Here is a 27817-nt window from a genome sequence, read left to right on the forward strand (position 1 = left end):
CCGGGAGCGGCCCGATACGGTCGTGCACGCAGCACGGAGCTGTACATGCCGGTCGTTTCCCGTGTGAATGAGGCCTGAGGCTGAAGTCTAGGCAGACTGAAAAAGACAAAAGTCAATGCAGCTCTATCTTCATTAATACAGCACGCAGTTTATGTTTTCAAGGCAGGCAGTGTAAGTACCTGAATGATAACTTGATACTAGCCTATGGCAATCTATGTACAACAGCGCTTAGAATGCAAGAGAGAAACAGCACGTGGAGCCAGTTTTGTTTTGGTGCAAGGAAGAAGCAGATAGGAGAACAGAGTAGAGTGATAGACATGAGTTGATCAGTCAGCTGCTTCTCCTTTCACTGTCCAGTATTAAGGTGCCCACACACCTTGCGATAATCGTACGATAATCGCGGGAAATCCCACGATCGTACGATTATCGTAAGGTGTGTGGAAGCCTGCGACCTCTACTACTGTAAGGTCGCACGACTTTTAACTTACGAACATGTTCGGAAACCCGCCGAGCATCGTACGATGTTCGGCGGGTGTGTAGCATGTTTGTACGATAAAAGCCGGACGGTCGGTGCAAGCGCACACTGCCCATTTGGCATTGCGGTCATCGGAAGCCCGCCCCTCAGGGGGGCGCGGCTTGCGATCATTGCAAGTACGATCTGCCTTGCCAAGATAGGCAGATCGTACTTTTTTTTAAGTACCTTACAACCATCGCAAGACAAAAGTCTTGCGATGGTTGTAAGGTGTGTGCCCAGCCTTCGGCTGGGGGAAGGACATGACCCGTGAGTGTTAATTAACTGGCAGAGATGCGAGAATCGCAGGACTGGATGGACAGAAATACAAAGCATTTAGCTGTTTGCTTTAAGGAGCAAGTGATCTGTTATACATTGGGGATTGTGTAGGGGAGCAGCAGGAGAAAGAGACAAGTGGTCACCTCTAAAGCCCTGTTCACACTTTGCGATGCGTAAATGCGCGTGCGGCTGCATTTCTGCTGCCATTGCTACGCATCAGCCCATTCCTATCAATGGACCGCCGCACGTGGGACAAACGCGGCAAAGAAGCTCGTGCAGCATTTGCAGCTGTGAGCTTCCTGCGTGATTGGCCATGCATTTGTGTGTGTTTGTCGCGTGTCCGCGCGTCGGTAAAAACGTGGCTTTTACCAGCTGCGTTTGGGGTGTCAATAAAAAGTAATGGCACCGCAAGTACGTTGCACGTTTTTGATACTTTGTGTGACTGTGCAAATGTGCATGCATGACACACTTTTGGCGCACGTTCATACAATGATAAAGTGTGAATGGGGACTAATAGATCCCTAATGTCTCCTTAAAGAGGACCTGTCACCACTCAAGTGCTATTATATAGGGGGCTTGTGAACAAGTACACACACATACTAATACAAACACGCATCGGGTGTGTCTATGTACGAAAACGATGACTGCGCCACACGTTAGGTATTCCCACGCACGCTGGAGTGAAAGCAATAATTCTAGGGAGGAAACCGGAGTACTTGGAGGAAACCCACACAAGCACGGGGAGAACATGCAAAGTACTTGCAGATAGTGTCTTGACCAGGATTTTGTATGGGGCCCTGTGATTTCTAGTTACGCCCCTTGCAGAGCCCACCTGAGAACCCACACAGCCCACCTGACAGAGACCCTGCAGAGCCCACCATAGACTCTCTGGTCACACCACTGCACACCTCTCACCTGTCAGCACCAATCCTCTGTCCGCTTCCGCCGTGCCCCACCGCCTCCTCCTCCGGGCCTGGCCTCCTCCTACGCGCCCCGCCTTCTCCTCCGCTGCCAACGCCGTGGTCCTGCCTCCTCCGCAGCTGCAGGCTGTCACTGACTCAGCAACGGCTGTGAGGAGGAACGTGCCGCTGCACAGATCACTGACAGAGGGTGGGAAATGAGGCAGCTACTGGTAAATGTACAAAATGAAGATAGATACCAATAAAATTACATGAATATTTATTTAAAAGAAAAACAATAACCTAGCTCTGTAAGCTGTCTTATACCTGGGCAGGTAAATTGCGTTGATTAGAAAAATAGGTTTCCACATACACATTTGAGCCTGATCCATTATCAGACTCTTAGCCATAATGTTGAAAGATTCCAATTTCCATCTCATTTCTTCCTCTTGCCTTAGAGTTTAGCTGTGAAGTCATCACGAACCGCAAGCCCTGACCCACATTTGTGACACTGTGCCAGTGAAAGCAGCTACTGATTTATCAAAGCTATAAGTGTATAAAGGGGGCCAATTATCCCCGGAGAGCCACTTGGTTAGATTAGAAGTCACACGGTGGTTTTATGGGCTATGGTAAATGGTTTTTTTTGAGATCTGTTAATTTCAGTTCGAATGTATTCTTTTTTTTTTATTCCTCCATGAAGGGCAATGTGAACACGTGCCAAAGGCATTGCAAATGCCCGTCAACACCAGCCCTAAAAGTGATTTGTGGAGCCTGTATATTAAGAAAGTGGACGGTGTTCATCTGAATCTTTGTTATCATGTGAGCTTTATTTCACTTGCACATTTCCAATGCAAAACAAATAGAAGTAACACCCTGACTTTATATTGGGACAGGTTAGCTTAATATAACATTGTGTAGGTCTATATTTTATAACCCCTTAAGGAACAAGGCCGTTTTTTTGCAACCATGTTATAATCCACATTTTAGGCCTGATAATTACAAACATTACCGTATATATTTTCTGAAAGCCAAGACCCTGTAGAATAAAATGGTGGCAGTTTCAAATTTTTATGTTGCACGACATTAGCGCAACTTATTATCAAACCCGAAAATGTAGTGAAAAATGCACTTAAGTTAAATTAAGTGACCTAAAACACTATATAAAACCATAAAAAATAAATAAAAAAATAAATAAAAAAGTTTAGAGATACGTGTAAATATTGGCCCTAGAATTATTGCCCTCGCTCTGGCGTGCATGCCGATACCCATGTGTAGCGCAATCCTAGTTTTGGTACGTAGGCGCGCACACAACGCATGTTTATGTAACGACGCATGTGCTTGCGGTGGCCTTTACATTTTTGTAATTATTATTTTTACATTTAATGTATTAAATATTATTTTTAAAACTGTTTTTTTTGTGGTTAACTTTACTTTAATTGCTATCACATACGAGGGCTTACAAGTCCCCCATGTAATAGCATATTGGTGGTGACAGGTACTCTTTAAGGTGATACTGGGGGTCCCCAAGTAGCACCCTTACACTCTAAATAAGCTATTGAAGTGCAGACTGCACTTCAATAGCTTATAGCTGGGCTTCAGGAGCTGAGCACTGACAGCTATGGGACTGGAAGTGATGCAATACGTGTCGCTCCCGGTCCCATAGAACGGGGAGGAGAGCTCTCCTCCCCAGCTTCCCACTGACACCCAAGATGCCGGTCCTGGTCTCGTAGGAGGGGCAGCGGAGCTCGGGAAACAAGTCGGGGGTGTCAGCCCGTTTACCAGATCGTAGAAGACATCTGGCGGCAGCTGAGCCACCAGAATCACTTCTACTGTAAAGCCGGCCTCCAGCTCTACAATTATGAACAGAGTCCATCTGTTTAACCCCCTTCAGAATTAATGACGGGATTATCCCGTCATTGGTCGTGAAGGGAATAATAATGCACTACTACTGCAGCCCTATAGAAAGCTGTCCTCTGCCATAAGCACACTGGACGTCTGGATTGCTGCTCGCACACAGAGGACAGTGGCCAAGATCTCCAGCGGGCTGGCGCCTCCTGCACAGTGCTTAAGGCTGCTCAGGTAGCGTAAAAGTTTTGTTAATTGGAGGTCTATGGAGGGGGCACATTGGATCATTGTGCTATGTGTACGCACAACGGTCCAGAACTCCTGCGTGCTGCTGGCATAGAACAGCTTGATATAGCTACAACAATAGTTAGGCCTACACATATGTGATGTTTAGCCAGCTTGACTATATTACACAAAGATAAGGGTTTAATTAGACTTTAACTTTCCCACTTAACATTTGGAGGCATATACCGATTTAGTGGTACAATATGTGGGACATATAAGGAGAATGGCATCATAGGCATTGATACCAAAGTTACATGGCACATATGAAAGTCCATTATGGAGTATTACCTTCTGTGATCAATGATCACGCATTATAAATGTGACTATCGCTAACATTGTAGGTTACCTTGCATTTCATAAATGTATAATGCAATTTAAATTCCACGAGGATTGCTTTTAAAAAATGTATCAGGAGCCATGATGTTCTGATGATTAATCAATAATACCAACTGAACGACTGGAGATAACTGATTAAATACGGATCAAATATTCATGACTAGTTGGTCGTGCATACCTAGCGCTGTAACTTTCTATTAGATTGAATGGCCTAAGATGATACCTATGAGCAGGTCAAGTGTGATGTCTATTATATGCAAGGGGGCAATTTTTAGGACATTTTTCCCTGAAGGCCCGAGAGGCACATTATAATATGGATGGGCACAGTATGTTTTCATATTGATCAACCTTTTTTAGTATTGGACTACACAATAGGTTACTAGTGTCACCTATGTAATGTCAATAAAGGCAAATTTTTGGTATTGTCATGGCTTTGATTCTTGAATATCCACTTTAAATATCAGCTTGAATATTTGCAAATACTATAATGGGCATTACACTGAGAACTTGTTAGGCCTCACTATATGAACACAACCATATCCTTCTCCAGATACTACTTTTAAAGGACGTGAGGAAGTGGTGTTTCCCTTATGTTTCTTGGATGAGAAGAAAACATGCAATGAAGATGACCTCTCTTCAGCTAATTGTTAATTACTTCTGATTAGTCCTGTTCAGCGGCTGACCTAATCAATCTTCAGCTTCAGAGGTTGAGGGTCAACAAGCAAATTATGCACAACCACAAAGGACTGGGAGGCCTCTCTGTTTCACACCTTACGAAACATTACATAAAGGGTTGATTCACTTTGATTCCCTTAGCTTAGTAAATGAGGTAAAGCTCTACTGACTTCTATCATCTAATCATACAGCAAAGGTACTTTTTTATTCCTTGCCCGTGATTGGGTATTCTTACTTATTTTCACCACATTCACTGAGCTAAGGGAAAATTCCCTTGCAAAGTCAACAGCTTTTTTTGCCTTAAAAGAGAACTATGGGCTAAGTGTTTTTCCCCATAGTTCTCTTTAGGGTCACAGGAGGACATATATTAACCTCCTCCCGTGACCCATAGCTCAGTACATGGTGGGCTATTGCCTGCAATATACCGAGAGGACCGCAGCCGGGACGGATCCCGTCAATACTGTCGAGATCCACCCAGCTGCGTGAGTGACAGCTGGCTCTGCCTATCTAGAGGTGGAGCCAGCTGTGCCCACCCCCTCCCCTGGTCGTTCCTCCACTCAGCACTGGAAGATCGGAGAGGGGAATCCCTGCAGGGAGCGGTGACTGACAGTCACTGCTCCCTGCAGGGAGACGATCGGAAAGTGAGCGAATCAGCTGCATGTTTCTGCTCACTTCCCGATCAAAAGAGCAGACCTGTGAAAGCTTCTGTCACAGGTCGGCTCTAACTATGAGGATGAGTGGAAATCACTCACCTCATAGTTCTCCTTTAAGTGCATTAACTCTGTAGCCTCTACACTGGCCTCCAATCCACTTTATAAGAGTTACACCTTCTCACCCCCTATTCTTTTCTTGTGCTAATTTGCTCTAACCATTATCTTACCACTTAAAGTATGCAATAATCCCTGATTTCCAATCATATTTCAATATTGGTAGAAGCATATCATTGAAATGTTACGTTCAGACTACCCCATCACCTCTAACTAACCTCTTCTCCGGCCCTGACTTTTCTCCAGTGTCAAATAACACTACTGGAGGTAGTTACTATTTAACAGTGTTTTACAACCTCTTGGAGGGAAATAAAAGATTTCTCATTCTGAAATGTTTCCTAAATAAAACTCTCCACCCACTCGTGAGCTCAGGGAGGTTTCACTCCCTTAGGTCATGCAGAACCTACCTGCCTGTTCTCAATCTTCTTTAGAATGGCCACTGAGTTGTGCAACCACAGCTGATTCTTGGCACCTCCGTGCTGGAATGAACTTATGAAGGTGTTGGCGCTGGCGTGGGAGCAATGGGAGGTAAGTTCAATTCTTCGTACATGGTATCAACGCAATCATAACCTCTAAAGGGATTCTAGAGCTAACAAATCTAAAAACTTAGCAACCCTTGCTGGATCATTACGTGGGTATGGGTCTGGAAGACACAGCTTTAGCACATGTGTCGACAGACATTGGGCTTCTGTTGATGCAGCTTGCTTTTAGGTGCATTCCACTTGCATTTGAGATGCTTCCGAGATCATTCACAGGTGCATTTGACCTGTTTTTGATAGACATGTTTTCAGATAGCTGCGGTAAAATTTGGTTCGGTCCGGATATTTCGCTATTTCGGGATTCGTATCCGAAATTCAATTCCGTTCGTGTTTCGGAAACGGGACGAAATCTGAAATTTCTTTTGTTTCGGATGAGTTTACGAATAATCATTGCGAATACCACAGAAAACCATATACAGATATTAATACTGAAGCTGAGGCTCCTAGACCCGAATGGCATTGAGGATCCGAATTTCTGAATTGCTTACGGGAGCTCTCGAATGCCATTCGGGTCTGGGAGCCTCAGCTTTAGTAATATATGTATATGGCTCCCAGACCCGAATGGCATTCGGGATTCAAATTTCTAAATTGCATATGGGAGCTCCTGAATGGCATTCGGGTCTGGGAGTCATGTACCTATATTACTGAAGGTGAGGCTCCCAGACCCGAATGGCATTCAGGAGCTCTGGGAAAATTGGATCCCCATTGCCATTCGGGTCTAGGAGCCTCAGCTTTAGTGAAATGAAATATATGGTTGAGGTTTGAGTAATGCGTATAAACAATAAGGCATGTAGAGACTCACCATGAAGTTGGGAGTGATGTGAAGTCATCGGCGAGTGACGAAATCCGCTGGTTCCGATGCTTGTGGCGAGGATGGAAGTTCCTGGGTGGAATACCCAGGAACTGCCTAAGACCGTCACTCCCAACTTCATGGTGAGTCTCTACATGCCTTATTGTTTATACGCATTACTCAAACCTCAACCATATATTTCATTTCTTGACAATCGGATCAACATTCTGGAAGCTACACCATTGTACATTTGATGCATATTTGATCCATCCCTCCCACCCAACCCCCTGCTTGAACTCAGCCAGTTTGCAGCGCTTCTCTCCCCCTTCTCATGTCTAGTATTTGGCCTCCTTGTAGGCCGCATCAAGCTGCTCTTGCATTCCAGTTGACTTGTACGGGGAGAGAATGGGTTCTGACAGAAAACAAAGCCCATCGACACAGGTCCTTATAGTTTTATTATATTCTCGTAAAGATACTAGGGCGATTCAATAGCTAATATGTTCTTGTGAAGCTACTAAGGCGATTCTACAGCTACTCCTGTGTGAACCACCTCTGTCCTCTGTTGGTCATTGTAATTCTGTAACACAATGAACAAAGGCAACATGAAACATGTTTTAATCCGGTCATTACACCCACTTTCTGCATAGCCATGTGCAATCGCCGTTTTGCTATGGAGATAATAGCAAATGTCTGAATTTTTGTTGTATTTTTTTCTCAAAAAAGACTTTTTAAAACTAAAAAAATTAACCCATGCTGTCAGTAATTGGATAAGCAGAGCCCAATAGCAGGGGCACACACCTTGGAATAGCATACTCAGTAGAAGAATCAGGCACAGATTGCAAATACGTGGTACAAAAAGGGAAGTCCAATAATCATAGTCAAACGCAGCATAAGGTCAGGGTGAGCAGCAAAGGATCAAACTCGATTAAGGAAGCCAAGGTCAGGTAACGGAATCACACGGCTAGCAACTGGAACACACTGTGGATTATGGATAGCTCTGAAACAACTGAGCACTCTCTCTCTCTGAGACCTTGCAGCTTTATAGTGATCCAACAGGAAGTGATGTCAGGAGGTGCTGCAGAATGGATGCAATTCCTGTCTATAACAGGAAGCACTCCAGTGCTGCCATTTTGATGTAAGGATGCCATTAAACATGTGCAAGAGGCCTCAGTATTTTCACAAGGGGAAGTTATAGGACACAAGTCACTGACAAAAGTGCCAATTACCGACATGCTGCGAGTGCGAGGACCCCCCGCGATTGATACAGGTAAGTCGAGAATTGTGACACATGCTGACAGGATAACTTTCTTGAGACAGATATCTACTTGAAGAAAAAAAAAATAAAACAGTAAAACCTTACAGAGTCCTTGTAATAGCCCTCCAGATACTGAAGAGAAAAATAGAATTAGCATTCATCAGGATATAACCAGGCATGGTAAATACGATCCCAAAGATGTAATGATCGTCTTCTACGTTACTCTGAAGAAATTGCCTTTGAAGCTCATTTAACTAATTACATAATTAGAAGATAAAATACAACAACGTGCTCTTTTCAGAATGCATTATAGGAAACTCTATTCAATTATGTATTGTTATGCAAAATGAATTCACTCTCCATCTTGCGTTGTGCGGCCTTGTGCTTGCCGGAATTACTTGAAACTTTGTTGGCATTTAACTTTGAATTAAACTGATGGGCCTAGCCCTGTCATAAAGTGTAGAGAAAATGAATATATGATGTCTTTCATGAAGGAGGCAACAAGCTTTCCAGCTTTTAAGCAGGCAAATCTGCAAGCTCAGGGGACTTCTTCATTGGCCTTGGGGATAACACTGTCAAAATATGTTATGGAAATATCAGCAAGCAATCCTTAGCCTTAAAATAAGAGTGCACATTATTAAAATGCAGCTGGCACATTTCTCACTGAAGAACCATTACCTTTACATAGTGATGTCAATGGGAATTACCAGATACCAGTGGCATCCTGAGAATGCAGCTTATCCATTAAATAGAGGCTAGTGACATCATAAAAAATGCCACATATCTATTCACTAGAGACCAGTACTAAGACTGCAGCCGATTTATTCACTAGAGACGAGGGACATCACTGAGAATGCAGCCTATCCATTCACTAGAGACCAGTGACATCGCTGAGAATACAGCCTATCCTTCACTAGAGACCAGTGACATCACTGAGAATGCAGCCTATCCATTCACTAGAGACCAGTGACATCACTGACGACTTGTCAGAATAAATGGACGTTACCATTTGAACATGACTTACTGAGTGCTGGTGATTTCTATCTTCTATCTTCTACTGTTTGCTTAGCACATGACATTTCATTTGAAGCCTTGCCAATTGCCGCCTATATTTTATACACACCAGATTCCATAACGCTTTGTTCCGTAATGTGGCTAATTATATATAAACATATTAGGAATTCCGACATTATTTGATTTTGCCTCCCCTGTTGGGGCGAATGTACGCAGGTGTTTTTCTGCTCTGCTTCTGACTTTGTCGTTGAAGTATTTCCTTTATTGCTCTACGTCAATTAGGCACCACACTGAAGGTCGGGTTATGCAGTTGCTGCAAATATTAAAGGAGAACTTTGAGTATACTTGCGGTATACTGAGACGCAGTAGCCGGAGCGGATCCCGACATCGATGTCAAGATCCGCCCAGCTGCGTGAGTGACAGCTGGCTCTGCCTATCTAGAGGCAGAGCCAGCCGGACCCGCCCCCTCCCCTGTCCGTTCCGCCAGTCAGCGCTGGCGGATCGGAGCGGGGAATCCAGCCCCTCCCCTGTCACGGCAGAGAGCTGTGACAGGATCGAGAGGTGAGCGAACGCCGGTATGTGTTCGCTCACCTCCCGATCTACTGAGCCGACCTGTGACAGTCTCATTGTCACAGGTCGGCTAGAACTATGAGGTGAGTGAAAAGCACTCACCTTATAGTTCTCCTTTAAACTTGTTAAAAACCAGATATCAGCTGGAAGAACTATAGGATTCGAACTCCCATCTGTATATGTATACTGCATTGCAATACAAAGCTGCATCGTTGTTGGTTCCTAACTTTTTTTGGAGCTCAAGCTTAGATCTTTTCCCAGGCCAGGTCTGAAAGCAATAACAGTATAAAAAAAAGCCCTGGGGCTGAGTTATTTGATTCTGTTATGTGAACAGCATAGACCATGCTGAAAAAGAACCAAATAAGTTAAAGTAGAACTACAGGCTCCTATAGGACGCAGTAAACAAAAATACTTGTTTTACCTTCCCTGACTGAGCCAAATCCTCCTTCATTTGTGTCTCACATGCTCCCCCTCCCAGATACTGCAGTTCACTGTGGGCAGGTTTCAGCAACAGAGGCAGTGCTGTCAGAAAGCAGTGGGCGGGATTATGTATGGCCAGGTTGCTAATAGGCAAGCTACAAGTTTGTAAATCTGCAGTGATAATGTGGAAGTGCAGATAAACTTATAAAGAAGTTCTGCTCTTATGAAGATGTGCTTCTTATAAAGTTTTTTTTTTTAAACCCCACCTGGGTCCAACAGCCTGGGGGGAGGGGCTTATACCCACTTCAGGACCGCAATACGTAAATATACGGCGGGCCACTGAAGTGGTTATACCAAGAACACACCTGCTGCAGCTGTGTTCTTGGCGTCATTTTAAACAGCCGGCGATGGCTGTTCAGTTACAAGCGGTCCGGCGTCTATACAGCCGCCATATCGTTTGTACCGATCGGTGGATCGTGCTGCCCCCACCCCCCTCTGCCAGCTTCCCCGAGCTCTGCAGTCCCTCGTGTGGGCCCAGGACCGGCACAGCGGGTCTCCCCGCAACGATAGGAGAGAGATCAGCAGGCTTCCAGCCGCTGAACTCTCCTCCAACCACTGGACCCGGACGTGATGTGCATTACATCACTTCTGGTGTTACTGTACACAGTCTCCGGCTCTTAGAGCCAGGAGAAGAACCTGGAGAAGCAGATCTCTGCTTTATCAGCTTCTTTGCGGTCCCTAGGTGACATTAGGGGTCTGAAAGACCCCTGATGTCTCCATAAAGAGGACCTGTCACACCCTATCTGCTATTGCATAGGGGGCTTGTTATCCCCCTATGTGATAGCAATTAAGTTAGTATAATTTTTTTTTTGGGTATTGAAGTTTTTTGCGGCTTCACGGACGCATGCAATTTTATGGCTTGGCATGTTTGGTATCTATTTACCCGGTGTGACACCATTGTTTACATTTTAACAAAAAATTGGGTATTATATTATGTTTCTGTGCACTAAATTTAATTTTAGTGTATTTTATAAAATAATACCGGTTTAATAAACATTTGTGCAAATACCATGCAACATAAAAGCATTTTTTTGTATTCTACAGGGCCTCTGCTTTCAGAAAATATATCATTGTTTGGGGGTCTGAAGCTGTTTTCTAGCCAAAAATTCAGATTGTATCATGCGTGTGCAAATAGTGAGAAATTGCTCCGGACAGCAAGTGGTTAAGATACTCGACTCTCCCGCGCAGATAATATAAAATCAAAACATGTTTTTTTTAACTAAAGACTTCTCAATAAAAACATTAATCAGATAAAACATTTTTTTTGCATATTACAAGTTGGTTGGAAATCCACATGGGAACCAAATACAATATATACAACGAAATGGAATCAATGTCCATATGTGAAAGGCAGTGATCTTTTTCTAGGCTCCTCAACATGTTTTGCCGCCTCTCTAGCTTCCTCAGGAGGACTTGATCACCTAGAAAGAGCTTTACTCTGGACCAATGTACTGCAAGTCAGTCGCCGGAGGCTAGCTTCACTGGGGGGGGCCATGGGAGGACACACTCGCAGGCAGGCAAAGACACCCCAAATAACGAGGACGAGAGTCCCGAGTAGTAAATGAACAAGCGCTGCTGTTGCCTCGTGTCCACTAACACCAGCCTAAATGATGTCTAGCCTCCGATGACTGACTTGCAGTACATTGGTCCAGAGTGAAGCACTTTCATAGGTGATCAAGCCCTCCTGAGGAAGCCAGAGAGGTGGCGAAACATGTTGAGGAGCCTAGAAAAGATCACTGCGCTTCTCTGCACATATTGACAAAAGTTTATATTATCTTTATAATGCTTCTATTGAGAAGTCTTTAATACAAAAACATGTTTTTTATATTATCTGTGCGCGAGAGTCGAGAATCTTAAAAGCCCCTTCCCCTCAGGCTGTTGGGCCCCCGGTGGGGTTTGAAAAAACTTTATTTGGATACGTGCACTCTTTTGGGGTGTGGTACTCTACCCTCCATCTACTAAAACACCTACATGTGCTTTTTCATGGGAGGCCGTAGTTCTACTTTAGAACAAAAGTCCTGTGTGCCTTTACATCTTCACTATCAATATACAGTCAGGCAGTGGACAGCCCAGCAGCAATTCAGATCCCGGGAGTCCTCTTAGCTCTGACTTGCAGTCATCCTCAGACAAAGCAAGCAAGGGGCAAAATATAACTCTTTCATAAGTAAGCCTGTCATCATAACTTAATACTGAAAACGGAACGTTCGGATCTAATGTGACACCTTGTGCTGGCTCACATCCATTTTTAAAGGTACGAGCTTTCAAATCACTTTAGCTTTATAGACATTATATAATACTCCATCTAAAAGCCAAATATCCCGGGCACACAAATGGGATTAGCTGTTTGGAATATCTAGATCAGTATTTCTCACCCTTGGTTGCATTGAACTCTTCGATTCCTCCAGAGGTTGTTAGAGGTTTAAGCAATGAGCAGTTTTGGGCATTCACATAAGTAACCACTGTTACCAGTAATCTTTTTAGCTGTCTGTAAGGGGGGATTCATCACACTGACCACCAAGGTAAGGAGCATTCTCCTCACTGACCACCAATGTAAGGAGCATTCTTCCCACTGTCCACCAGTGTAAGTAGGGGCGTCCATCTAATTGACGCCTGCCGGTGGCCATCTTGGTGAAGGACGCCGGCAGAGAGAGGAGGGGGCGTTCACCTGGCAGGATGAGGTATGCCGCCGGGTCCCCTCCTCTCTCCTGACACTGTCGGCGCTCTCAGTCCATGACTGAGTCCCCAAATTGTTAGAGGGGGTGACACCAAAATGACTGCCAGTCATTTTGGTGTCACCCCTCCAATGGTGTCACCCAGATGCTGGCCGCACCCCCCTTGTGAGGCCACTGAATCTAAGGAGCATTCTTCCCACTGACCACCAAGGTAAGGACCATTCTTCCCAATGACCACTATTCTAAAAGGTGCCCATACACTGCACGATTCTCGTATGAGAATCGGGGGGAAATCCCGCGATCGTACGAGAATCGTGCAGTGTGGATGAAGACGTGCGACCGTTTCTACTGTACGGTCGCAGGTCTTTTGTCTAAGGAGCATGCTAGAAAACCAGCCGAAAATCTTACGATTTTCGGCTGGTTAGAACGGTGTTAGGGAGACAAATGCCGAACGGGCCGGTGTGCGCACACTGCCCGTTCAGCATTGCAGTCATCGGAAGCTCGCCCCTCGGGGGGGGCGGGCTTGCAATGATCGCAAGTACGGTCTGCCTGTCCAAGATGGTCTTGCAATGGTTGTAATGTGTATGGCCACCTTTAGGCTCATTGCTCTCATTGACCATCAATGTAAGGAGCATTCTTCCCACTGACCACCAATGTAAGGGACATACCTCATTCCTCTCACTGATCACCAATGTGAGGGAGATTCTCCCCACTGACCACCAATGTAAGGGAGATTCTTCCCACTGACCAATAATGTAAGGGGCATTCTTCCCACCGTCCACCAATGTAAGGGGCATTCTTCCCACTGTCCACCAATGTAAGGGGCTTTCTTCCCACTGACCACCAATGTAAGGGACATACCTCATTCTTCTCACTGACCACCAATGTAAGGGACATTCTTCCCACTGACCACCAATGTAAGGGACATTCTTCCTACTGACCACCAATGTAAGGAGCATTCTTCCCACTGACCACCAATGTAAGTGACATTCTTCTTACTGACAGGTACTTATGTAGTGCTGACAATTTATGCAATTCATTACATACTACACATTCACGTGGGTTCCTGCCCTCAAGGGGCACTTATTTCATATGCATACAGGGCCAACTTAGCCAGGAGCCAAGTGACCTACCACCATGTGTTTAGAGTGTAGAAGGAAACCCACGCAAGCACAGGGAGAACATTCAAACTGCTTGCAGTGTCCTGACCAGGATTCGAACCAGGGACCCCCAGTGCTACCCTAATTGGATGCAGTCACTGTTCGGCCATCGATTTTCCACCTGGCTCAACAAACTTTGATTGAAAAACCTAAGGAGACAGGTGGAAAATTGATGGCCAAGCAGTGACTGCATCCAATTAGGGTGGCACTGGGGGTCCCTGGTTCGAATCCTGGTCAGAACACTGCAAGCAGTTGTGTCGACAGGGTGGTGCAATGTGATACCAACAGGGTCAACCGTGGTTAAACATTTTTGGAACCTGTGATTTCCTCAAGCTGTACAAAGCAACAGGTTATCTGTACCTGTCTTTCACTCTCCCACCCTCCGTTCAGCCACCAGGAGCCAAGAGCGGCTGTGTAAGCTGCACGTTGCCAGAGTCGCAGCTTACACAGAGCTAGGAACTCCACTTTCTTCCTCTGCGCCAAGCTAGGAACTCCACTTTCTTCCTCTGCACCAAGCTAGGAACTCTACTTACTTCCTCTGGGCCAATCAGCGCTGTCACACGGCACATAATGGGCACATCAAGTGTGCAGACCCATGAATCCAACGGAACCCAAATGGATGGCCGAATAATGACTGCATCCAATCAGGGTTGCACTGGGGGTCCCTGGTTCGAATCCTGGTCAGGACACCGCAAGCAGTTGTGCCAACAGCATGGTGCCAACAGGGTCAACCATGGTTAAAATTTTGTCCTCTGCGGCAGGAACTGGACGAAATTCAAGCCGTGTATGGCTACATTTACTGACACTTCAAAAATGTATCAAATCTAACATTTCTAAAAAGTATTGTGCGCTCTTATCTGTCCCTGCTTCCCTCCACTTTTCTATTATATCAAAATGACAATGACAGCTGCAGAGCAACCTTCCATCTGAAGATGAGCAAGTCGTGTGATGGCAATGAAATGACAACAACATTAATGCTCCATGATTAGACGCAGGAACGGCACATGGAGGCGCACCGCACTGTAACCCGTGAGGTGTCGTTCCCGGGAAATGGAAATGAGACGGAACAGCTTGTTTGCGCAATCACAGAACTGTGGATAAGGCATAATGAGAAACGGGAGATGCCGATGTTTATAATGAAGACGCGGGGAGACAATAATGCAAGAAAACAACCTGGAAATTGATTTAATTTTAAACCGTCAATAGGCAGATGACGGCAATGAATTTACATCTGACTTTTCCTACATCAGCCCTATTCCTCATTTTCGGGAAGGACGCCGCCGTTAATCAAATCAAGTCTGGCGGGTACGATTAGGTTCTGGTTTTAATGCGAATGAGTGGTAAATGGAGTCATCAAAAACAAACAAGAAGAGGAGAACATTAAATCATTTTTTTTAAAGCCGAACTCCGAACACAGAAACTTTACTATACTAGGGATGCACCGATAACGTTTTTTCGGTATCGGGTACCGACATTTTATTTATGGTGCTCACCAATACCGAATACCGATACCGGAAGTCCCATTAAGGAAGCCAGGTGTCGTATACTGACTCGCTACCCGGCTTCCTGATTAGCACGGAAGCCGTCTCCATGCTCCCTCAGGGATGGTGGGCGCCCCTCATAAGGGGCACATCAGATGTGCAGACTCATGAATCCAGCGCAGCAATGGTTGGAATCCCTCCTAGTAGGCCCTGCAGGTGTGCAGACCCATAAAGCCAGCGCTTGGTTGGCGGGAGGCCCTCATAATGGGCACAGCAGGTGTGCATACCTGGGAACGCAGCACATGGATGGTGGGAACCGCTCATAATGGGCACAGCAGGTGTGCAGACCCAAGGACCACAGCTCAGGGATGGTGGGAGCCCCTTATAATCTGCACAGCATATGTGCAAACCTATGAACCTAGCACAGGGGTGGCGGGAGCCCCTCATAATGAGCACAGCAAGTATGCAGACCCATGAATCCAGCACAGGGATGGTGGGAAGCCCTCATAATGGGCATAGCACGTGTACACTCCTGGGAACTCATCACTGGGATGGTGGGAAGCCCTCATAGTGGGAAGCATTCATAATGGGCATAGCAGGTGTACACTCCTGGGAACTCATCACTGGGATGGTGGGAAGCCCTCATAAGCAGTTGTACACTCCTGGGAAGTCAGAGATCTCACAAACAGACTCCGCAGTGTAGTAACAAGGGCGTTACTGCAACACAGTGTGTTGGTGTGCTTGAACAGCAAGACACCTGCACTGCAGGTGTCTTGCTGTATAGGTGTCTCATACCTTAACACAGCACATAAATGCCAGCCTAAGAAACCGTGGGGTGGCTTAGCCCTCCAGCATCTATCAAAAATAAGTTTTAGGTGGACTGGCCCTTTAAACAAGAAGGTTGGTAAAAACCAATAAGAAGAGTTGTCACCCCACCATCTCCTATAGAACTTTCTGGGATGCTCTGTAAACAAACCAAAATGTTTTATTCTATGGTCCTGGAACACGGCGAGTCGTCATCCTTTAATCTGCCTGTCACAACAATCACACAACTAAATTAATTAGCTTTAATTATAATCTGTGACTCATTAATCAGCCTCAATTTCATTCAGAAACACGGATCCTCTGAAAGCTAAATGTAATAATAATAGCAGTGATGTATCGTCATGCTGTTCTGGCGCATCGCTCTCCACCGCATCGTGAGATGAAATTCAATTACGCCCCATTATTTCCTAACATTGGAGCTTTCACTGGAACAGTTTGCTTCACTCGAGTCTCTCTCTGTGCGTGCAATCTCATCGCTTTCCTTAAAGCCGGACACCAGCCAAGAGACGGCTGCATTACCTGGCAAAGGGTTTGTATTTGTGTATATCCAGTCCTGAGATTTATACAGCTCTGCCACACAGTGCAGCCCTGTCTGGCAGGGCAGGAGACCTCCTGCTACAGGTAAGTAATACTTACAGGTCTTGTCCCTTCCCCAGCCTGTGACTGGACAGTAAAAGGAGAAGCAGCACAGTGATGGGATAATGTGCACATCAGGTGTACAGACCGGGGGAACCCAGAACAGGGATCGTGGGAGCCCCTTATAATGGGCACAGCTACTGTACAGACCCGGGAACTCAGCACAGGGATGGTGGGAAACCCTCATAATGGGCACCGCAGGTGTACAGACCCGGGAACTCAGCCCAGGGATGGTGGGAGCCCCTCATAATGGGCACAGCAGGTGTCCAGACCCGGGAACTCAGCACTGGGATGGTGGGAGCTCCTCATAATGGGCACAGCGGGTGTACAGACCCGGGAACTCAGCCCAGGGATGGTGGGAGCCCCTCATAATGGGCACAGCAGGTGTCCAGACCCGGGAACTCAGCACTGGGATGGTGGGAGCTCCTCATAATGGGCACAGCGGGTGTACAGACCCGGGAACTCAGCACAGGGATGGTGGGAGCTCCTCATAATGAGCATAGCAGTTGATTTTTTTTCCTGCTGCAGTTAAGTAACACTTACAGGTCTTGTCCCTACCCCCATCCTGTGACTGGACAGTAAAAGGAGAAGCAGCACAGTGATGAACTCATTACTCTGCTCTATCCTCTTATTGGCATTATTCGTATTAGCACATGAGCCTGACTGGCTCCATGTGATGCTTCTCTCTCCCAGCCTGTTGTACATAGACTGCAAGAGGCCGACACCAGGTCAGATTCAGGTACTCACACTGCTTACATTTACAAAAATACATTGAATGATGTATTAATGAATGCAGTGCTGCATTAATTTGTGTCTCTTATATCTGCCCGGAGGCAATACAAAAACAAAATGTAAAGAAGTGAGTCAATCTTATTTTTTTTTTCATGGGTTTTACTAATATTAGAATCAATAACTCCGGGTTTTGCATTAAACTTCACTGTCTTCAACCGCGCTCTCTCTCTTCTTTCCACCCTACAAGAACATGTGAGATGGCCAGTTAGGACAGTATTTAATGGGATGAGTAATACAAATTTGATGTAGAACTAGGTGGGATAGACTTCCCTGAAGAGATGAGTCTTAAGGGATCACCTAAAGGCAGTCAGAGTGGGAGATAGACGAACAGGTTGGGGTAGAGAGTTCCATAGGATGGGAGAGGCTATAGTGAAGTCCTGATATACTATTAGTAGTATAAACACAACCATTTTTATTTTCCGGAGTCCAACTGTAACATAGTTTTATTTCCTGTTATTCCTTCCAGTATACGGCCTCATTCACACAGCGTAGAGTGGGGCCGTACAGATCCGTGAGGCATGCACGACCATATCGGGCCGTTCCCGGGAGGGCCGGGTGCTGCGTGTGATTGCACGCAGCCGCCTGTGCTTCTCTATGGGAGGACGCGGCCGTACGCTGTCATACACACACCTGAACTGCACATATGTGTGGGTGTCAGTGCATCCTGTCTGCGTCCGAGTATGTACACCGTCACCCGCAGGGATGTGCAGCTTAGGTGTGCGTACGGCCGTGTCCTCCCACAGAGAAGAACCAGCTGGTGCGTACAATCAAAGGCAGCCAGGGCCGGATTTACTCTCTCTGCTGCCCCAATGCCAGGTTCCTCAATGCGCCCCCCTGTATGCAGGCCGCATAGAAGTGTTCTCAGTGATATAGCCGAGATCACTTGTGCAAAACAAGCATCACCTTCCCCGTTGTACATTTAGCCCTGCTTGCCCAAAGCAGGGCTCAATGTAGAACACAAATACCCGCCCGGTGCCCGGAAGTGCATGTCTATTCTCTGCTGCCCCAGGACCGGGCCTCGGTTGGCCTTGTGGGAAATCCGGCCCTGCACACAGCACCTGTCCCTCCTGGGAACGGCCTCGATACGGCCGTGCACGTCGCATGGATCTGTAACGGCCCCGACTCTACGTTGTGTTAATGAGGCATATCCGTTATTTTCCCAACTTCCAGGCCAAGCTGTCAAGCAAAGGTGGCAGCCACAGAGAAGGACAGAGATAAACCATAAAGCACTGAGGGGAGTTGGGTTTAGTTTGTTTCTTAAAGAAGAACTCCGGGCAAAACTTTTATTAACCCTTGCAGTGGGGCTGCCCCCGAACTGAAAGGGTTAACAACTCGTTTGCGTCTAGGGAGGAAAATGAAAAAGTTATACTCGCCCGATCCTCTGAGGCAGCTTGCTCTAACATCGGTCCTTCCACCCTTGCTTCCCCTCCGCTGCAGCAGTCCAAGGTCCAGTGAGTTATCACGTCTAATGCAGTGGGGGCGTGAGGGCGCTAAGGGACATACTACTGCTGGATCGGAGGGGAAGAGAGGACTAGTCCAGCAGCCGCCAGGTGACTCAGAGGTTTGGGTGAGCATATCTTTGTTATTTTGGCCCCTAGAACAAAATAAGCATTTAGCACTTGCAAGGCTTAATATAGGTTTTGCTTCAAAGTCTTAAGACCCATTCACACAGGAAGTTCTGGAAATCTTGCGGCAAGAACCTATGGGTGCTTGTGGCAGGAATCCCGCTCAGATGCGGCCGCTGTACATGCAGCCTTGCACAGACATCGGCCACATCTAAACAGGGACACCTGGCATTCCTGTTGCATAGGTAGACATATAAGCTGCGGAAAAATTTGGTTCGGATATTTCGTTATTTCAGGATTCGGGTCCGAAATTCAATTCGGTTTGGGATTTTGGACGAAATCTGAATATTTGCTAGTTTCGGATAAGTTTACAAACAAATATTTGTTACGACTGCCACCGAAAACCATATACAGATATTAATACTAAAGCTGAATCTCCCAGACCGGAATAGCATTCGGGATCCGAATTTCCAAATGTCATTTGGGTCCATATATGTATAGGGGTCTGGGAGCCTTATACATATATTACTAAAGCTGAGGCTCCCAGAACCGAAGCAGCGCCCTCAGGCCGCCTGACTTGCCTTGCGGTAGCGCCGGGCCTGCATTCGGCAGCTCCTGAATGCAGTTTGGAAATTTGGATCCTGAATGCCATGCGGTTCTAGGAGCCTCAGCTTTAGTATTATATGTATATACTGTATATGGCTCCCATGTTGCCGTAACGAAAATTCATATTCAGATCCATTCGGATGCATTAAACTGAAAAACACATCTGATTGGCCAGAAAAGTCACATGTCTCATTCAGTTTAGTTTTTGAATGACATTCGGATTCGGACACATTCAGATGCATTGGGATTCAGATGCGTCCGGAAAATTTGTACGAATTTTGATTCGGAACTAAACGAATCGCACATGTCTATCCATTCATGCCGCAGGAATGCCAGATCGCCCCATGTGGATGAACCTTAACACTACAAGTCCATGTAAGACTCCCCTGTCCATAAAGCGACAACACTGCTGTGTGATTCGACCGTTGAATAAGCAGCGTTGTCACCCTCATGATGCCACGTGCTTGTATGAATCCTGTTTTTTTCCCCTTAGACATGATTAGGGATTCATAGGGAATACAGGGTCACCTTTATTACCATCACCCACTTTTCAAAGTGAACATTCATTATGTAAAGTGAGCGGCCTCCAATTCATTAGTAAATCAACCCCATTTATTACCTTAGATACTGGTATGACCTATCAGACTGCAAATATTGTATGAGATTTTTATATGCATGTAAGATATAGCGGGGAAAAAGGAAAGGAAAGATAAAAGGTTAAAGCTGAATTTTAATCTGCTTCTATTTTTAATTTGTCAGTCAACTGGGTCTCTGTGCTTCTCTGTGCAATGCAGGCAGTTAATGGCTGGTGGGAAGGTGGGGCCAGCAGGGTGCTGTACACATCTTCCTGAAAACATCACAGCACTCTGCTTCAGTACTCCTCTCAGGAGCCCTCAGCCCTAATGCAGCAGTGGGCTGGCTCTTTCGGGAGGAGTTATAATTTAATGCCTGGGTATCAGGGCTGGATTGTACTCTCTCTGCTACCCCAAGGCCAGTTTCCTCAATGCGCCCCCCTCCCTGCCAAACCCCCCAATTGAGAATGCCAACCAGATGGCAGGGGCGGCAGGGTTTTTTTTAAACTTGTTTTATTTTTCTTTATTATTTTTTTACTTTTTTTTTTTTACATTTTTTTAATTTACGTTTTTATATATTTTTTACCTTTTTGCATTTTTTTTATCTTATACATTTTTTTACTTTTTATAATTTTTAAATTTTTATAATTTTTTTCACTTTAGCTATTATTTTTTCTTATCTGTTACTTATTTTTTTTAACTTTCACTTGAAGGATACCTATGGACAAATTAATAAGGAATTCAGGAGCCAGTCTGTCCAATCCAGGAGCCAGCAACATTGACAACAACTAGAGAAAGCCTCGAAAGTTTGGCGCCAGCTGTAATATTTAAAGAGCATTGGTGACCCAGATCCTGGGATTTGTCCAGCCCTGCCTTACTAGGACCAGGTGTCCTTCCCTAGCACCCCTTTGAATTTTATAGCACCATATTGCCAAATTTTGTGGACCATCACACCCGGCTTGTTGGATATCCCATTCCAAAACCGTAGGCATGTCCAGATCTGCTGTGGACACAAATTAGTAAGACTCCACATGCTTGCATCTCATCTCTACTGTCTTCTCCAGCACTTTCCAGACAAAAGTCTTGCGAGGGTTGTAAAGTGTATGGCCACCTTTAGAGAGACTGAAGGAGACCTTCAGGTGCCTTCTATTAAAAGTTAGCAACTCTCCACTATTTTGTGCTCACATGTAGAATTTAAAGGTGAGCTCCAAGCATGCAGATAAATACACAGATGGAACATACACTATATTGCCAAAAGTATTGGGACACCACTCCAAATCATTGGATTCAAGTTTTCCAATCACCTCCATGGCCACAGGTGTATATGATCACGCACCTCGGCATGCCGACGCTTCTATAAACATTTGTGAAAGAACGGGTCACTCTCAGGAGCTCAGTGAATACAAGCTTGGTACCGTGATAGGTTGCCACCTGTGTAATGAGTCGATCTGTGACATTTCCTTGCTACTAAATATTCCGCGGTCACCTGTTAGCGGTATTGTAACAAAGTGGAAGCAACTGGGAACAACAGCAACTCAGCCAGGAAGTGGTAGGTCACGCGGTCAGCACATGCTGAAGCGCACATTGCGGAGAAGTTGCAACTGTCTCCAGAGTCAATAGCTACAGACCTCCAAACTTCGTGTGGCCTTCAGATTGGCACAACAACAGTGCGTAGAGAGCTTCATGGAATCGGTTTCCATGGCCGAGCAGCTGCATCCAAGCCTTACATCACCAAGTGCAATGCAAAGCGTGGGATGCCGTGGTGTAAAGCACGCCGCCACTGGACTCTAGAGAAGTGGAGACGTGTTCTCTGGAGTGACCAATCACGCTTCTCTGTCTGGCAATCCGATGGGCGTGTCTGGGTTTGGCGGTTGCCAGGAGAATGGTACTTGCCTGACTGCATTGTGCCAAGTGTAGTTTGGTGGAGGGGGGATTATGGGAGGGGGGGTTGTTTTTCAGGGGTTGGGCTTGGCCCCTTAGGTCCAGTGAAGGGAACTCTTAAGGCATCAGCATACCAAGACATTTTGGACAATTTCATGCTCCCAACTTTGTGGGAACAGTTTGGGGATGGCCCCTTCCTGTTCCAACATGACTGCACACCAGTGCACAAAGCAAGGTCCATAAAGACATGGATGGGGGAGTTTGGGGTGGAGGAACTTGACTGGCCGGCACAGAGTCCTGACCTCAACCCGACAGAACACCTTTGGGATGAATTAGAGCGGAGACTGCGAGCCCGGCCTTCTCATCCAACATCAGCACCTGACCTCACAAATGGTCCAACATTCCCATAAACACACTCCTAAACCTTGTGGACATTTTCCCAGAAGAGTTGAAGCTGTTATAGCCGCAAAGGGCGGAGCCAACTCAATATTGAACCCTACAGACTAAGACTGGGATGCCGTTAAAGTTCATGTGCGTATAAAGGCCGGCGTCCCAATACTTTTGCCAATGTAGTGTATCTAGATAGGAAAAACAATGGACTGGGTTAATCTCTCCGTCACTCTGCTCTCCTCTCAAATTAGCATGTTCCTTGTTAACACATGAACACTGCAGCACCACTGATTGGTCTCTTTGTGCTGCTTCTCCCTCTGCAATCTAAGCTCCGCCGTACAGGGGACTAAAACGAATTCCAGGTACTTTCACGGCTTTATAAAATGAACATTGAGTGGCATCAATATCTGAAGGTCAGTTAAAGAAAGAGATCCAGTTAATGTCCTTCAAACCGCCTTGCAATTGCAGACAGTATTATCATATCTGAGCTCTTCATTTCATTTTCCCTATGTACACGATGAACACACAGGAAACAGAACATCTCACCGCGTTCCTCACCGAGGGAATGACATGAAAATAGCACCGGTGTCATTTATTTCTCTCAGGCTTCATTCTCATGCTAATCAAACTGACACAATGTAACATTAAACACTGAACACTTTTTAAAAAGCTGAAAAGGTAGAAAATCTTTTTTTCTTTAGCACTGAATCTATATTATGTATTGTCCTCCCCTCATTAATACCATTGTGCAATGGAAGCCAGTACTGTGTAGAAACCAAATGCAATATCGCTATGTCTGTGAAGGTTCTCATTGATCCAGGTCATGGTATAGCTCGGGGTAGGCAACCTTGGCATACCGGCTGTCCCATCATGCCTCTGCCTCTGGAAGCCACGCCTGTGGCTGTCAGAGTATTGCTTGCATTGCATCATGGGACTTGTAGTGTTACCACAACTGGAGGGTCGAGGTAGCCTACCCGTAGTAGTAGTTTGGCACATTGAACTGGACTTGCTCTGTAATGTTGAAGACATTTTGTAGCTTATCCAAGACACAGCTACAGTTACATTGAGTGTCACAAAGATACCCCAACATTGATATCCACACAGGTAGAACAAGGAATGAGCAGATGTTGACAATGAGCAGATGTTGACTGTCCATGAAAAGGATTTAAGTTGTGGAACCCCCTGTCCTGTTTTGAAGACCTCCTTGTACTTCACTAACTATATGAAGAATGTTTCTTTCTGGCACAGCTTATGGTGACACTAAACTCAGACGTTAAGTCTTAAAAATGCATTCAAGTACCTTAAGTATCAACAAAAATTTATCTTTTTTTAATAACTATTAGGGATGCACCAAAACCGATACCAATACTAGTATCTGTACCGATACCGAGTATTTGGGCAAGTACTTGTACTCGCCCAAATGCTCCAATATCTACCCTTGATACAGGAAATCTCCCTCTGACCGGCAGTGCCACAACGGAAAAGGAGCCGGCTTCCTGGGCAATCAAGAAGTCGGGCGGCGAGTCATTACCCACCACCCGGCTTCTTGATTGCCTGTGAAGCCAGCTCCATGCTAGCGGAAGTACCAGTGTTGCAGTACCAGCGGCATCGGTGAGTACCGAAAGATAAATATCGGTACTCGTACTCTATACCGAAAAACTCTAATAACTATGCATAACTATCTTGGCCCATCCCTGATGTGGCTCCACCAGAAGGATGGTGGATCCTGATGTGAAAGGAGGGGGCTCCTGATGTAATTGGGGGAGGGCGGGCTTCTGATATTAACAGGGGCTCCAGATGTGAAGGGGGGCTCTGATATCAAGGGGGCCTCCTAATGCAAAGGGGGACTATGATATAAAAGGGGGGTTCCTGATGTGAAAAAGAATGGTAGATGTGAAGTGGGTTACTGATGCGAAGGGCGGTTTCTGATGTAAAGAGGGGCTCCTGATTTGAAAGGGAGATCTCTGATGTAAAGAGGGCTCCTCATGTATAAGGAGGGGGGCTTATGATGTGTAAGGAAGGGGCTCTCATACAAAAGGAAAGCCTACCGTTTTTGCGTGGGCCCCCCTTAAAAACCTATACCAGACCCCTATCTCGGATAAGGATTTGGTATGGATTTTAAAGGTGCCACACAATTTTTTTTTTTTTAACATGTTTACACGTTTTACATTTTAGACTGGGGTGCCTTAAGATTTACTTTTACAGGGTGACGTGACTGCAATTAGGTTGAGAAACATTGGTCTGCAGGACAAAAAGAAAAGAGAGATAATCAACACAATGGGACATAGTAAAACATAAATTTGAAGATTAAATAAATGGCTTCAGATTGACTCTAATTGCTTTTGCAACTTGATGATTAAGGTCAAATGTATAAAGTTGACCTAGAGGGTATTGCTGCTTTCCAAGCAAAACCAATCTTTCACTTTAAAATATCAACTTCCTGCCAAGGGACAGGGCAAATTGCCCACTGAGCTCTTTTTACCTACATGATAAAACCAGGCAGCGCATAAACTTTTTCTTCTACATCAAATTTCTCTAAAAGGTTTACTTTTCCTTATACCCATAAATCTTCCAGCTACTGATTTTTTTTCCTGGTTTGCTATTTTTCCTCCAAATGTGGGAAACTGCTGATTTCCCATATTAAATGACAGTGTTTACTTGATTATTCTCAATCATACGCTTCTATTTCCTGGAAGACGGTGGCACATCACAGTGATGCATAGCCAGTATCGTTGACAGACAGGATTGAAGACACCTCCGCTCACTTAACCTTATTAAAAAGGAGATGGAAATTGGTTTTCAGCATTTTTGGTGACATTTCCATGATATGTCAGCAGATACTTGTAAATCACAACTGCCATTATAATTAGGCATCTTCCCGATGATAAAAGTAAGAAAGCTTATATTAGGAAGAGATAGATTGAACCTAAAACCTAAAGAGGTCCTCAGTCTTGTAAGAGGACTTCAGTGGTAAGATACTTCTGCTGTCTTTGGGGTTTCCAATCCTAATGCCGGCCACCACAGAACCTCACATTACCTGCTATAGTCATGAAAAACAGGAAGAGCAAGAATCCTTTGTAATTGTAGTAACAAGAGGACATGGCTGGCAGGTGCAGAGATAGGAAGGTAGCAGGCGATTCCACCTGCCATGAAAATAGTTTTACGTGGACTTTTAACTGTTGACTGATCTGACCCAAAACAGTCCCATCTCTTGAAGCTACTCCTAAGTTTTATAAAGGTATAGTTATTAGGCCAAATGCCAATACAAAGTCAATACAAAATCGATTAGTTAGCCGATTATTACATTCGATTAATCGGTTAATAAAATAAATGTTAAAAAATGGCTCCAGTGATGGGACTACTAGTTTGTATTGAGATTGCAGTCCATCACAGGAGCAAGCTTGGAGCGGTGGAAGTAAAAAAGAAAAAAAAAAAGTGTGGTGTGCAATATAGTGAAATGAAAAGTGTAAAATTATACAGCAATGAATGCAGTATGGCACCGGCTATAGAGGACTACAAAACCCAGCAATAGTACATTATAGCTGGCGGTATTCTGCATTGCGCTGTATAATGTACTATTGCTGGGTTTTGAAGTCCTCTATAGCTGGTGGTATTCTGCATTGCGCTGTATAATGTACTTTTGCTGGGTTTTGTAGTCCTCTATAGCTAGTGGTATTCGGCATTGCACCACTGTATAATGTATTATTGCTGGGATTTGTTGTACTCCTCTATAGCTGGTGGTATTCGCATTGCACTGTATAATGTATTATTGCTGGGATTTGTAGACCTCTATACAGCGCAATGCAGAATACCACCAGCTATATAAGAATACAACAAATCCCAGCAATACATACAGTATATAATGTATTGCTGGGATTTGTATTCCTCTATAGCTGATGGTACATTGCTCTGTATAATATACAGCTATCAGCTATAGAGGAATACTAATCCCACTATCCCAGCAATACATTATAGAGCACCATGTGGGGGGAAAGTGCAGGCTTACCTGAGCAGTCTTCCAGCAACTTGTTTCTGAGATGGGGCCTGTCTATCGGCGGCTGTCATCCGCCCACACCTGGTCCACACCTTACTTCTTCTCCCCGCGTCCCTGTGTCGATCGTGGATGTGGGCGGTGAACGTGAGGCAGGGAGGAGGTGCAGCGCGTGGAGCGTAGATGCAGCCGGGCGGGTCTGTCAGCGGCGAGCGTGAGGTGGGGAGGAGGTGTGGCGCGCAGCGTGTGTGGAGCCGTGAACAGTGCCAACCAATCGGAAGCCGAATAATCGAGGATTGAAAAAGTTGACAACTTTTTCGATCATCGATTATAATCGATTGTCGATTAGTTGTTGCAGCCTTAATACAAAGTGTTAAACACTATATTGCCAGATTGTGTGGACCCCTGGCCATTACACCTATGAGCATGAGCATTAATGTGGAGTTGGCCCCAACCTTTGCAGCTTTAACAGAGCTGAATCTTCCAGGTAAGCTTTCCACAAGATTTTGGAGTGTGTCTGTGGGAATTTGGGCCCATTCAGCCAAAAGAACATTTGTAAGGTCAGGTACTGATGTTGGGTGAGAAGACTTGGTTCACAACTGACATTTCAATTTATTCTAAAGGTGATCAGTAGGTATGCACCGATACTGATACTAGTATTGGTATCAGTGCCAATACTAAGTATTTGGGTATTCATACTAACGGCTTCACAGGTAATCGGGAAGCTGGGCGACGGGTCATGATCCGCCGCCCGACTTCCTGATAATCTGGGCACGCGGCACCAGTACCCAGTATTGGCAAGTACCAAAGAAAATATCAGTACTCATACTCGATACCGAAAAAAATAGGATTTTAGTACTCACCGTAAAATCCTTTTCTCTCCGTTCATTGAAGGACACAGGGAACAGATCGGAGATCATGTACTGTAGGGTAATATCGCCACCTGCAGGAGAAGGACGCTAGGCACAAAAAAACTAAAGACCAATCACAGCCTAGGGGCG

At 45.4% G+C, this 27817-nt stretch overlaps 1 protein-coding gene across 2 annotated transcripts in view; it reads right to left on the reverse strand.

The window, feature by feature from the left end:
- LOC108786492 (disks large homolog 2) overlaps positions 1 to 27817 on the reverse strand; it is a 158856-nt gene that overhangs the window by 59759 nt on the left and 71280 nt on the right. The window contains exons 3-4 of one of the 2 annotated variants that reach the window (XM_018555809.1): positions 17921 to 17991; positions 12466 to 12470 (exon numbers count right to left, since the gene is read on the reverse strand). In XM_018555809.1, coding sequence (XP_018411311.1) covers positions 12466 to 12470; positions 17921 to 17991 — 76 coding nt within the window. Of the gene's footprint in view, positions 1 to 12465; positions 12471 to 17914; positions 17992 to 27817 lie in introns of both variants that reach the window. The other variant, XM_018555808.1, reaches the window with a different exon arrangement.

This window comes from Nanorana parkeri, unplaced genomic scaffold (genome assembly GCF_000935625.1).
Source record: "Nanorana parkeri isolate BGI_ZX_2015 unplaced genomic scaffold, ASM93562v1 scaffold214, whole genome shotgun sequence".
Classification (NCBI taxonomy): domain Eukaryota; kingdom Metazoa; phylum Chordata; class Amphibia; order Anura; family Dicroglossidae; genus Nanorana; species Nanorana parkeri.